General features: G+C 37.8%; 2 protein-coding genes and 1 pseudogene across 3 annotated transcripts; all 3 read left to right on the top strand.

The window, feature by feature from the left end:
* The first annotated feature begins 2,914 nt into the window (after nt 1-2,914).
* LOC144644212 (follicle-stimulating hormone receptor-like) lies at nt 2,915-5,292 on the top strand (annotated as a pseudogene). The gene is made up of 3 exons (XR_013569069.1): nt 2,915-3,000; nt 3,637-3,708; nt 3,816-5,292. The product of XR_013569069.1 is annotated as a follicle-stimulating hormone receptor-like (transcript).
* A 2,362-nt stretch (nt 5,293-7,654) lies between these two features.
* LOC144661923 (uncharacterized) lies at nt 7,655-13,561 on the top strand. Its single transcript, XM_078522638.1, has 6 exons — nt 7,655-8,279; nt 9,831-10,030; nt 10,390-10,461; nt 10,664-10,735; nt 11,812-11,883; nt 12,032-13,561. Exons 2-6 carry the CDS (start codon nt 9,831-9,833, stop codon nt 12,225-12,227), a joined length of 612 nt encoding a protein of 203 aa, XP_078378764.1. The 5' UTR covers nt 7,655-8,279; the 3' UTR covers nt 12,228-13,561.
* Nucleotides 12,451-13,347, top strand: LOC144646137 (follicle-stimulating hormone receptor-like). The gene has a single exon (XM_078505667.1). It carries the CDS (start codon nt 12,451-12,453, stop codon nt 13,345-13,347), a length of 897 nt encoding a protein of 298 aa, XP_078361793.1.
* Nucleotides 13,562-13,625: the final 64 nt, after the last annotated feature.

Consider the following 13,625-nt stretch of genomic DNA (forward strand, 5'->3'; position numbering starts at 1 on the left):
AATGAATTGTATTTTTTCCACCCTGGGCTCACAGAACCAGGCGACTGCATTTGATGATGTTTTGGTCGAATTTGTAAAGAAACAAATTAAATCGTATTGTTGGTCATTTTAAATTAGTTGAGGTAGCCCTTATAATGTTTCCTAACTTATATTAGCTGCTGTTAGATGTTACTTTATCACCAGCTGGAATTCATACTGTTTGGGGCACATTTGTAAAGAAACAAATATAAGATATTGTAGCTCATTTTCAATTAGTTAAATTAGTTGTTATTATATTTCCTAACTTATATATGCTGCTGTTGTTGAGTGTTCACCCTTTATTGCAGCGTTATCAGGTGCTCGCACAGTCACTAACCTCCGAAATCGTATCGTCGTTGTTAACAGTCTCAAATTCACTAAATCTCGCAGCAAAACACGCAAGGTAAGTTCAGTGTTCAGTTTCCTGCACTTTTTATCTTAGATTGGCAATCAAAAGAGGTTTCATTTGGCAAAAGTACGAAATCTTATATCGATCATTTACAGCATCCCTTGTAGGTCTTTTAATATAGATAGCTGTAGGAATCTCTCGTGCAAGCAGTATTTATCATGCTGGAAGATCAGAGAAGTACTAGCTGCAATGAATTGAATGAACACGATAAACTTTTTTTTATGAAAAAGGCCATTTCATACGTGATATTAGAAGATAAGCAAATTATATTTTACAGCCATGACTGTCGTGAACTTTGCTTCGGTTTTGTGAAGACCGTTTATTTATCTTTCTGTAGGCTTTAAATGGAAGTGAGATCTGTATCACTTGACGAGTCGGAAGTACCTAAAAAGATTCTAAGTTTTGAATGCAAAGCACTTTGGGGTGCAAGCAGATAAGCCAAAGTTCTGCCACATGGAGTGCTGAATTGTGAAAATTATTTGCAAAATTATTTAAGAGGACCAACGCGAACACTAAAGTACTGAAAAATAGTTTTAAGGGGCTTTTTCACGGATTTTAACAGATTTTTGAACAGCCAAAAATTATAATTGTGTCGCAGGAAGCCTAATAATAATTATCCGTTTTCATTAAAAATTGCTTTATTACAGCACTGAAACCGTTAACGAGCGTCTTTGACTGCGGATGGTTTGGATGAAAATGGATGCAACTTGAAAATTAAAATCAGTTAAGGCTTCACTTTTCAAAGTGTTTCCACGCTTTTTCGTAAAAAAAAAATTGTAATTTATAGCCAGTAGCTTGATTTCGATCCAAAAATTAAGATTATGTCTTGCTTTAAATTTTCAAAAATACCTACCACTAATTTCAGAACGGTTTTGCCCAAAAATCTGCGAAATCCCCGTGACGTAGCTCCTTTAATAACAACGGGAAAAATTTCTACGAGTGTTACATTCGAAGTAAACACGCCTTTTTTCATTTTATTTGTTTAGCTGTTGTTTCATTTGTTTGTTTGCCTGCTTTACTTCCGTTCTTGTTTGTTCGCTTGCTTTACTTCCGTTCTTGTTTGTTTGCTTGCTTTACTTCCGTTCTTGTCAAAAAACTCATTAACATGCATGTATAAACTCAATGAAATTTAGAAGATTCAGAATACTCTAACCTTCTCAATATGAGCCGAAAACAAAGCGTGCTTGAAAATTATACAGGCGATTGTACTACAACGTTTGCCATGCTCTTGCACTAAGGGGGAGCGCAGTGGCGAGGGTGAATGTTAGACACCTTTCCCTCTAGGTCAAGGGAGCTCCATGTTTAAGCCTGACCAATAATGTGCTAGTGGCGTATTCGATTCTTGGGAAGTACACTGTAGTTACGGGAATGTGTCAGTGAACTAGAACATCATTCAGGGGATCAATTGCAACCAGCCGTTAGGACACGCAATGAAAAGCTGTAAGGCTCATTAACATAAAGAATCACAATCACCTCACGTGATGGTATCATGCAATGAACTTTCTCCACTTTTTTAGATGATTCAAACCTTTCAGTCAAGTCTTCTCGTGTTATTCCTTGTCATCTTTGCGGGGAACAAGATCGGAGAAAGCAGAGTTTGTACAGATACCAGATGTACCTGCTCTGGAGATGAAGAAAACATCACAGCAGTTTGCAGAATGAGTGACTTGGGAAATATATCACAGTCTTTTAACACTCCTGCGGATGTTAACTTGTTGTACGTTATACTGAAAACATAGTCTAGTCTAGCTACGGTATTGCACACTAAAATCCTACACCAGTGAAATAATTATAATATACAGTGTTACTACAGCTTTACAGTAGTTAGGTCAGCGGAGGTCACCAATTCGCCTTGGTGACCGCCCATGTTGCTAAGTAACCTTGCTAGTCGCCATGTTTTCGTATCACAAGTGTGATTCGTGTAGTTGAAGTTAAATCCATGTAATCCTTGAGCCATCCGCCTTGGCTAGGCGTACTAAGTTGTTAACTCGGGAATAAAGTGGTTCCTGCGAATAACAACGGTGTTAATTTTTGTTTATCGAAACTCCTCGCGGACGAACAAGTGCGACTGACGTTCGGGGGCAGCCACATACAGACTTCCGTTATATGCCTGGCAATGAACTTAGCAAAAAATTAGACAACTTTATATTACAGACTGCGCGTTCCAGGATTACTTACACGTATTGCATACACGGTTATGTAGAAAAATAATGTTTTCTTATAAATATTTTCTTTTGTTTTCAGGGATCTATCCAACAATAAGATAACGGTAATCAAACCGGCAAAATGCCTTTCAAAACTTCTCAGGACTCTCCTACTTGTAAGTAAGGAAATTTAATTATAACACAGTTTCTTTCGTCTTGAAGCAAAGGTAACTGCCCGGAATAACAGAAGTTTGGCCTAATGTTTAAGTATTCCTGGAGTAATAGTGTTTCTTTTTAAGATATATATTGATTTAGTAATATGTATGTTTACATTTTTCATGTCATGCACCCATGCAGAGAAATGTCTCAAAACCAGCTGGTAGAATTACTGCCAAACAGTTTTGTAGGCCTCAAGAACCTGCTAAAATTGTAAGTTTCCAGTTCAATGGTTTTGCTTTATGATGTTTTGTATACCTTACATGACTATCAAGCATTTCGTGTTTTGCGGCTTGGCTAGCTTCTGCGATGAAGTGTCTTTAATGGGTTGAACAAAGCAATAGGTGATTACATAGAGCGGGGTTCACTCTATAGCTACCAATTTGTTAAAATGATGTGTTCAAGGGTTATGGAAGCCACAGACTGCCGAAAAACCAAAATCAAAGAATGACATCTAGCCAATCATAGCAACGTCGTTAACAGAGTGAGCCAATCAGAAGTCGAAGAAAGAACATGTGGCCAGAGCCAAGACATGTTTGATTGGTTCAAACACTTATGATTACGTTCAAATAAAGTTGCCTGATAGTTTTTTCCCTTTCGGCCAGTGGTATTCTTCTTTGCTTAGACGAAGTGGAATTTAAGATTTTACATTGGAGCAGGCCACCTTTTCCTCGCCGGCAGGCTCCTAAGGCCCCAACGTAAGGCTGCCTGAGGCTGACCAAAAAATAGTGTTGTTTTAAAGCTTCTGTTAAACGTTTCACGACGTTTCACGTCTGATATGGGGGACGTAAACTGTATTTAACGTATGACTGAAATAATGATATATTATTACACGATTTTTCTTGAAAGGTCGCTGACGTATAACAACATTCAGGTGATTCACAAGGACGCATTTAGCGGTCTTCATTCTCTGCAAACACTGTAAGTAATAATAGGTGTTAGCGTTATTGTTTATCGTGTAACTGTTGCCTGGTGTCCCGAAAACTGGCCTCACAAGGTTTTGGAACTGTTTTTCGTTTACCTGGCAGGAACCTGACAGGCAACAGTCTCCAAAAATGGAATGCCCACGGTGCCTCACTGCACCTTCCATCTTTCATGATCATTGATGTCCAAGGGAACATGGGATGGAGACCTGAAGAAAAATATCTTTTAGAATTACCAAGACTAAAGGAAATAAGGAATGTGTCCTGGGCTTAGGAGTGCTGGGACTGTTGGCTTATTAAAACCGTTAGCGAGAACGAAATCAATCAATTCAAAAATCCACTTTTCAATTGGATCAGTCCTGTTACATGCATCAAATATTATCACACGTTCAGTGATTACCTTGCGTCGCTCGCACGGCACCGCTTCCTTCTCAGAGAGTGCAGAAGTTTATATGACTGCTTGAATCGGAAAGAGACCAATGTTACCACGTCCTACCCTTGTTGGCCTACCAACCAACAAGTCATGTCACTGCAAGTGCTGTTAGGAATACTCGGAGGCTGCCTGAATTTGATTGTTGTCTTTAACATTTTGATGACCAGATCATTAAGAAAAAACGTTTCCATGGTACTTGTAAGTAATTTAGCCCTGGGAGATACCTTGATTTGTGTGTTTTCAACTGTAATGGCGTCTGTCGTAGTGAGCAGTCAACGCAAGGACTTGTCCAACTCTTCAGCCAGCCTTTGTCCCAAAGTTGGATCTCTCTGGGTGCTTGGACAATGCACAGCTTTCATTACCTCTGTGTTCCTCACTCTTGAGCGATATCTTTGTATAGTTTTCAGCATGAAGCCTGACATCCGCATGACACCCAGGTTAGCTTCCCTGGCGATTGCTTTTAACTGGGTCTTGCAGTCTCGATGATGTCTGTCGCACATTACTTCAAGATTTACCGGCGCAACTTCCTGTGTGTGCCTATGGTCTACGACAGTAACTTCCCCATAGAGACCCGTTATAGCATTGCTCTGGGCTCTACCGGCATAACTCTTTACCTGGTGACTATTCCATTGTATCTTCACATTTACAGGGTTGTCAAAAGATCTAGTCAGCAAATGGGAGTGCAGCGAAAGTCTACTCTAGCCAAGCGAATTGCCATCCTAGTCGGTACTAACTTGGTGTTCTTTTTCACACCTATTCTTCTGCTTGGCGTGTGGAAGTTATTTATAAATAATAGACATCAAATGCTGTTGACCATTTATTTCAGGAGAATAATAGGCGAGTGGATTCCCCAGTATTGTTTGATCATTAATTCCTGTTTAAATCCATTGGTGCATGTCTTTAGAAATGATAAGTTTAAAAACGCTTTGAAAAGGAAACTACCATGCAGAAAAAATACAATACAAGTAACATAGCACCTTTCACTCAATAAAACATTAAGTTTATCCTCGTCGATAAACCGCAGTCCTGTCGCTGGTTGTTCCTAAAACATGTTTTCATGAGACGTCAGACCACAAGCGAAATCAAATTTTAAAGAACGGAGTTAAACAGAGGACCGAAACTCGATACAGAAACGGGCTTGACTCAAGAACCGGAACGGTTAAGCAACCTTACTTTTCTGATGCATTGGAATGGGTCCTGTTTGAGAATTGAACAGATCGACTCATACCTGCTCGCTTTTTATGTGTTTTTGGGCTGAGAAAGATTAGAGACAAGCGTGGATTGAGGAGCGCGGGAAGTCACGGTAACTGACGAAGGAACCAAATATCGACTTAGTACAGGGCTAGGAACGAAAGGGACAAGTTTGCCTATACTACTGACTTTTTGTTTTTGATTGTTGTTTTTGTTTTTGGAAAAGTTGCAAAAAATTATTAAAACGGAATCCACTAGGAAGTCGAGTAATATTTATCAAAGTTGGACAAAAATCAAGTACCAGAATAATTTGAATCCTATTGCGTTATTTCCTACCCTTAATAAAAGGTAAAGATGTAAGTAATTATCCGTGATAACACCAACAACAATTTCTTATCAGAGTCTGAGAAAACGAATTTCAAAGTTCACAAGCTATAGGCAAAATTTCACGTGTAGCAATTTGTAAATTCGTCTTAAGCAATTCAGTGGAATTCAGCGGAACTTCGAAATTTGTTTTCAATGTTTGGTGTTGTTAGAAAAGATTTCTTTTGATAAGATATTTAAAGCAGTAACAAAAAAGTTTGCAATAAGGTGGAAATAATTCTGGTACAACAATTTCTTATCAGAGTCTGAGAAAATGATATTCAAAGTTCACAAGCTATGGGCAAAAGCTCACATCTTTTAAGCGATTCATGGGAATTCAGTGGAACTTCGAAATTTGTTTTCGATGTTTGGTGTTGTTAGAAAAGATTTCTTTCGATAAGATATTTGAAGCAGTAACACAAAAGCTTCCAATCAGGTGTAAATAGTTTTGGTACATAATTTTGTCCAATAACTACTCGAAGTCCTGGCGGATTTCCTCTTAAGTTTTCCGAATTTTCCCTTGCGTTGCGCTACAGGTTACGTTTTTTTCATGGTATTTACTCTTATTTGACCATAGCTCTCGACAAAAGACGCGTGAGAATTTTCCCAGTTATTGTGTATAGTATAAACGTGAAATGTAGGGCTTTGGTTAAAGACAAGTAGCAAAACTACATCATACAGGAAACTATTAGAATCAATCGATGTAACATTGTTTTATTAGTTTGAATATTTATTAACAGTAGTAGAATACCTCTCGGTAATAACCGGCCTTAAATGTAATAAATCGCGGCCAAGTTAGTGTAATGGCATTTGGACTGTTATAACGTTATTATAACTAACACGTCATAGACCAAGTTACTGGAAAACCATCAACACTGACCTCAAAGTAACTAAATCCAATAAAGTGCGATGCTTAAATAAATTTAAATGTAAATTTTAGTTAAAGGAAAATTCAAAGTTGTTAACGTTTAACATTCGTGCTGGCAGATCTCCGCCACATCCGATTGGAATAATAAAATATGCTTAATGTAATGTGCAACATTTTTCATTTTAACTGCGCGTTATATAAAGATGATCGCAATTCAGATGAAAAATAAAAACATTAAATGACATTTTTAGTTAATTACATCGATACGGTATTTACAATACCCAAAGTTTTAGGAACTTCCCTTAAGTATCTCTGCATGTAATGAAGTTTCCAGTCTTACTTTGTGGAGTCTCGCGCGCAATAACGATTAATATTCTGATCAACTTTTACCACAGTGCTGGATCTATACTGTAAACGAGAATCAAAGGAATGTATTTCCACCAATTTGGGAGGCCAACCAACGAATCTGAATAGAAAAAGAAGTATTATGACCGGGTGCAAGGGCTATGGAAATGAGCTTGGACATGAAGGATAATAGGTCCTTTGCAGAACACGGTCACGTGACCTTGTCAATCATAAAAGTACGTGGTAGTTCAAAATGGTTGCCAGAAATGGAGTGCCAATTTTGAGACTGCTGATGCTCTAGCGTGATATATTATAGTGGTAGGAACGTGTCCAAAATTTAAGGAGGCTCAAGACGGTTTACAGCGCTTTTTAGCTCTTATACTTTGATATGTCAGTACTACCAATTTTAAACAGTTGCTGCTACAAAAATGGTAATAAACAAATGTCCAGTCATCTCTGAACAAGCTGTGGTCATTCTCATGACGTCACTGGTTACGATAGCAACAGTATAACCTATTTAAAACACCCTTAATTTCCCCTTTAAGCACTTATAACTCAAAATCTAGTCGGATGACCCCCATTTTTATTATTGATAATTGCAAAGTTAAAAAAAAAAAAACATTTCCGTAACAGTTTCAGAACCACCTTAAATTTCCAAAAATTTAAAAAAAAAAAAAATTGAGAATTGATATCTGACTGTGCAGAAATTAATTTCTCTTTATCGGTGAAAGCTTTTCTCTAAAAACCTCATAGTAATATTCGAGCTTGACGGATTTGAAACAAATCACAATAATTACCTGCAAATTAGAAGCAGTTCTATGGGCACCTAAGGTCAGTCCGACCTCCGGAGCGACTTTTACGTTTAAAAATAGCAATACGGTAGGCCATTAACTAATATCTGCCTTCACGGTTCGATGTTATAATTACCAGAGATTTTAAGGGTGAAAGCTTTCACTAAAATGAATTATATATTATATTGTTTTCTACCCTGGGCTCACAGAACAAGGCGGCTGCATTTCATAATGTTTTGGTCGAATTTGTAAAGAAACAAATTAATTGTATTGTGGGTCATTTTAAATTAGTTGAATTAGCTCTTATAATGTTTCCGAACGTTATATTTCTTACTGTTGGATGTTATTGTATTGTGATCTTATCACCAGCTGGATTTCATAATGTTATGGGCACATTTGTAAAGAAACAAATTTTATCCATTGTAGCTCATTTTCAATTAGTTAAATTAGTTGTTATTATGTTTCCTGAGTTATATATGCTGCTGTTGGATGTTCACTTTATCAGGTTCTCGCACAGTCACTTATCTTTCAAATCGCATCGTCGTTGTGACAGTTAAACCCACAGCTAAACACGCAAGGTAACATAAGTGTACGTTTTCTTTTAGATCTCCAATTAAACTAGGTTTTATTTGGCAAAAGTAAGAGCTCTGATTACAGCTCATTTACAGCGTCAATTGTAATATTAAAGATGAATTCCAGTCCGTACTGCTCAATCTCGGCTGCAATGTTTATGTGAGCCTCACACGAAGGAAATGTTTACAAGCAAAACTAAAATTCCGCGACAAACTTACCTTTTTCTTCATTATTAACGCCAGATATCCCTGCAGAACAAATAGTAACGAGTAGAAGAACCTTGACGCTATTTCAAACCGACGTTTCACCTCATCGGAAATTCTTGAACGAAACGAACTGTAATGGCGGACATGTATGCTGTCACCGAAGTGTAACGTTTCAACGAATTCAAAACAAAAACGAAAACAAACCCCGAGTCTGCGCAGTACGGACTGGAAATCAGCTTTAATGGATGTATGAATCTCTCATGCACGCAGTATTTATCATGCTGGAAGATCACAGAAGTACTAGCTGCAATGAATGGAATGAACACGATGAACTTTTCTTAACTTTAAGTCCACGTTTTTTTTTTTGAAAAAAAAAAAATTACGCTTGATATTAGGAAATAAGCATATTGTATTTTACAGCCTGCATGACCTATTCCTTTCAAATTTGTCGCAAACTTTGTTTTAGTTAAATTGTTTAAATTATGTTTGGTTTTGTTAAAACTGTTTAATTTATGTCTTTGTACTCTTTAACTTTATAGGTTAAATGAAAGTTAGATATGTAATACATGACGAGTCGCCAGTACCACAAAATTCTAAGTTTTGAATGCGAGGCACTTTGAGGTGCAAGCAGATAAGCCAAGGTTATGCCACATGGAGCGACAATAATTATTGCGAAAAAAAAAATTGAAAAGTTATCATCAAGGATCAACGCGAGTAAAAAGTTGTAAACAATATTTCATAACAATGGGGAAAACTTTTGCGAGTTTTTCTTTCGTGGTATAAACGCCCTTTTTTTATTTCGTGTTTGGTTGTTGTTTTGTTTGTTTGTTGTTTCATAAGTTTGTTTGTTTAGGTTTATTTGCTGGTTTGGTTGCTTTTCTTCCGTTTTCACTTGTTTGTATACTGTCGGCTAAATCATGCTCATTTTTTCCACCAACCCATTTACATGCATGCGCTTGTTAACTTGATGACATTAAAAACAATACATTCAAAAATTCAAAAATACGCTATCTTTCTCAGTATTAACCTAACGCAAAGCTTGCTGGAAATTTAACAGGCAGTTACACTATACTCTTGCACTAAGGGGAGGCGCAGTGCTGTGGGTAAATGTTGAACACCTTTCACTGTAGATCAAGAGCTCTGTGATTAAGCCTGACTTATGTCCTCGTAGTGTATTGTTGGGAAGGACATTGTAGAAGCGGGGATGTATCTGTAAAAGACCAGCACCGATTAAGGGGATGAGCCGGCATTTAGAACCCGCAATGAAAAGCTCAAAGTTTTGTTGTAAAGAAACGCTATTTTCCCTTGGTGCTATCGTGCATGCAATGAATTTTTTGACTTCTTTTTTAGATGAGCCAAACCTTTCAGTCAACTCTTCTCGTGTTATTCCTTGTCATCTTTGCGGAGAACAAGATTGGAGAAAGCAGAGTTTGTACCGATACCAGATGTACCTGCTCTCGAGATGAAGAGAACATAACAGCAGTATGCAGAATGAGTGACTTGGAAAATATATCACAGTCTTTTAACACTCCTTTGGATGTCAACTTGTTGTAAGTTATAACGTTATACTGAAAACATAGCCTAGTCTAGCTAAGTATTACATACTAATATCGTAGACCAATGGAATGATTATACCAAACAGACTTCTGTTATATACCTGGTAATGACAACAACAACCATTTTATTTTGCCAAATTAAATAGAAAATAAATTACAGCATAACATAAATTAACTAAAATAGGCAAAGGGGGGGGAGGGAAAAAAAACTACTCAGAATGAACTTAACAATAAAGGAAACAAGTTAACATTTCATTCCGCGCATTGCAGAAATAGCACTTATTGTATCATATTTACACAGTGATGTAAAAAGTGATGTTTTCTTGCAATCATTGTTTTCTTTTGTTTTTCAGGGATCTTTCCAACAATAAGATAACGGTGATCAAACAAAATGCCTTTCAAAACTTCTCAGGTCTCTTTTACTTGTAAGTTAAGATATATAGTTTCAATTTTAACACAATTCGTATGTCTTGAAGCAAAAGTAACTGCTCGCATAATAGACGTTTGGTCTTCTTTTTAAGTTACCTGGAGTTTATTACTGTTCCTTTCTAATATATATATATATTCTTCAAAGTTGGGAATTGAGGTACCTATTTATGTTTTCGTGTTTTCTTTAATGCATTTCAGAGAAATGTCTCAAAACCAGCTGGGAAAACTACTGCCAAACAGTTTTGCAGGCCTCAAGACCTTGGTTAAACTGTAAGCTTTCATTTTAAGTGTTTTCTTTATGATGACTTTGAAAGGTAGCTTGTTTTCTTGTATACTTCGTTTTCTGTTGCTAGGACAGCTTCTCCGATTAGATAGGTTGGGGAGTGTTTTTAACGGGTTGAACAAAGCAATACTGTTAGGTGATTTGATAGAGCGAGGGTACACTCTATAGCTACCGATTAATTATAATTGTGGTCACGGATTATGGAAGCCATAGACTACCGTAAAACCAAATTCAAAGTGATGCATGACATCTGGCCAATCATAGCAACGCCGGTAACGCAATGAGGCAATCAGAAATCGAGGAGAAAGAACAAGCGACCAGTGCCAATACACGTGCGATTGGTTAGTTTCTCCCCTTGCAGCCAGTGGCATTTCCCTTTGCTCAACAGTACAGGCCACGGTTTCCTCGCCGTCTGTTTCCTAAGACCCCAGAGGCTGCCCGCAGCTGGCTAAAAATTATTATTGCTATTAAGCTTCTGTAAAAGTTTCACGACGTTTCACGCGTGATATTCTGGTACGTACATTGTATCATCAACCATGGTCATTTAAAGAACTACCTTATTATAGGAAATTAACGCTTGTGTTAATTAAGGTATTTGAAATTAACGCGACTTAAATTAACGCGAATTGAAGGAAAAATTACTTCCCAATAAAGGAAATTAACGCGAAGGAGGGGGTAACACGTCAAAATGAAAAAAAATTAACGCGACGTACACAACAGAAACAAGTTTATTTCAACATTTGTAGGCGTTTAATCTTAAACGAAAGCAATGTTCGCGGTACTTTTTCCACTTTGAGCGTTCTTCGCAGTATCAATGATGGTGGCAGATAAAATAATGCTTTTTCCTTGGAATCAAGAACGTCTGGACTGTAACGAAAAATTGGGGCCAAAATAATGGAAATTAACGTCATGGAAATTGACGCTCCACTTAATTAACGGTGCGGAAATAACGCTAACAAAAATGTTTGAAAATCGCGTTAATTTCATGACACGTTAATTTCCTATAATAAGGTAACGTTTGACTGAAATAATGATGTATTACACGTACGATTTATCTCGAAAGGTCACTAACGTATAACAACATTCAGGTGATTCACAAAGACGCTTTTAGCGGCCTACATTCTTTGCAAACACTGTAAGTAATACGAGTTGTTAGTGTTTATTGACAGATTATGTGTTGTGTACTTGTTGTCAGCATGTTAAGGCAGTACTGTGTCACAGCAACTGCAGGCCTCATAAATACGGTTTATGAAATGTTTTTTTTTTTTCTGTTTTCTTTGCAGGAACCTGACAGGCAACAAGATCCAAATATGGAATGCCCACGGTGCATCACTGCAACTGCCATCTTTGATGATCATTGATGTGCAAGGGAACATTGGGTTGGAGGCCAGAAGAAAAATATCTTTTAGAATTACCAAGACTAAAGGAGATAAGGAATGTGTCCTGGGCTGCAAAATGCTTGGACTGTTGGCTCATTAAAAACGTTAGCGAGGACGAAATCAAGATATTTAACAATTCACTTTACAATTATACCAGTTCTATCACGTGCACTAGATATTATAACACGTTTAGCAATTATCTTGCGTTGCTTGCACGGTACCGCTTCGTCGTCAGCGAGTGCAAGAGTTGGACGGCTTGCATTTTTCAACAAGAAGCTAATTTCACAAAGTCCTACCCTTGTTGGCCTACCAACCAACGCGTCATGTCACTGCAAGTACTGTTTGGAATACTCGGAGGCTGCCTGAATGTGGTTGTTGTTCTTAACATCATGTTAACTAAAACCTTAAGAAATAATATTTCCATGGTACTTGTAGGCAATTTAGCCCTGGGAGATACCTTGATTTGTGTGTTTTCAGCTTTAATGGCGTCTGTCGTAGTGAGCAGTCACCGCGAGGCCTTAGAAGACATTTCAGCCAGTCTTTGTCCCAAAGTTGGATCTCTCTGGGTGCTTGGACAATGCACAAATTCCATAACCTCTGTCGCACTCACTCTTGAGCGATACCTTTGTATAGTTTTCAGCATGACCCCTGGTATTCGCATGACACCCAGGTTAGCTTCCCTGGCGATTGCTTTTAACTGGGTCGTTGCAGTGTTTATGATGTCTACGGCACATTACTTTAAGATTTACCGGCGCAACTTTCTGTGTATACCAATGGTCTACGACAGTAACTTCCCGATAGAGACCCGTTATAGCATTGCTTTGGGCGCCACTGGAATAACTCTTTACCTGGTTACCATTCCATTGTATATCCACATTTACAGGGTTGTCAAACGATCCAGTCAGCAAATGGGAGTGCAGCGAGAGTCTACTCTAGCCAAGCGAATTGCCATCCTAGTCGGGACTAACTTGGTGTTCTTTTTCGTACCAATTCTTTTGCTTGGTGCCTGGAAGTTATTCGTTAATTTTAGACATCAAATGCTGTTGAGCATTTATCTCAGGAGAACAATAAGCGAGTATATTCCTCAGTATTGCTTGATCATCAATTCCTGTTTAAATCCTCTAGTTCACGCCTTTAGAAATGATAAGTTTAAAAAGGCCCTGAAAAGGAACTTACCATGCAGGAAAAATACAAGTAACGTAGCACCTTCCAATAAATAAAACAACAAGTTTATCATCGTCGATAAACTGCAGATACAAACTATTAATTGCTTAGATTAATTGCTACCGCAGACACACCCATAGCCTAGGATAGATGCCAGTAGAACCGGTGTACGTGTTCACTGTTTGATTGTAGCTTCACTAGCAAGACGTTGATCTTTTCCCACCCACCCTCCCTATTCCTTATTGTTGTTGTAGCTGGTGGGTGGCAGAGAGGTTTATTTGTAGACTGTGTTCGTTTCTTCGGGTTGTATACTATGAATAAACTTCTCTCTTGG

This window comes from Oculina patagonica, chromosome 1 (assembly GCF_052425735.1).
Source record: "Oculina patagonica isolate OP01 chromosome 1, crgOcupat, whole genome shotgun sequence".
Taxonomy (NCBI): domain Eukaryota; kingdom Metazoa; phylum Cnidaria; class Anthozoa; order Scleractinia; family Oculinidae; genus Oculina; species Oculina patagonica.

Bases quoted from the DNA above. Each gene is read 5' to 3' on its own strand.
- LOC144661923 (XM_078522638.1), top strand. From the start codon at position 9,831: ATGAGCCAAACCTTTCAGTCAACTCTTCTCGTGTTATTCCTTGTCATC. The intron at 10,031-10,389 runs GTAAGTTATAAC...TTTGTTTTTCAG, and splicing joins CCTTTGGATGTCAACTTGTT to GGATCTTTCCAACAATAAGA. The intron at 10,736-11,811 runs GTAAGCTTTCAT...TTATCTCGAAAG, and splicing joins CTCAAGACCTTGGTTAAACT to GTCACTAACGTATAACAACA.
- LOC144646137 (XM_078505667.1), top strand. From the start codon at position 12,451: ATGTCACTGCAAGTACTGTTTGGAATACTCGGAGGCTGCCTGAATGTG.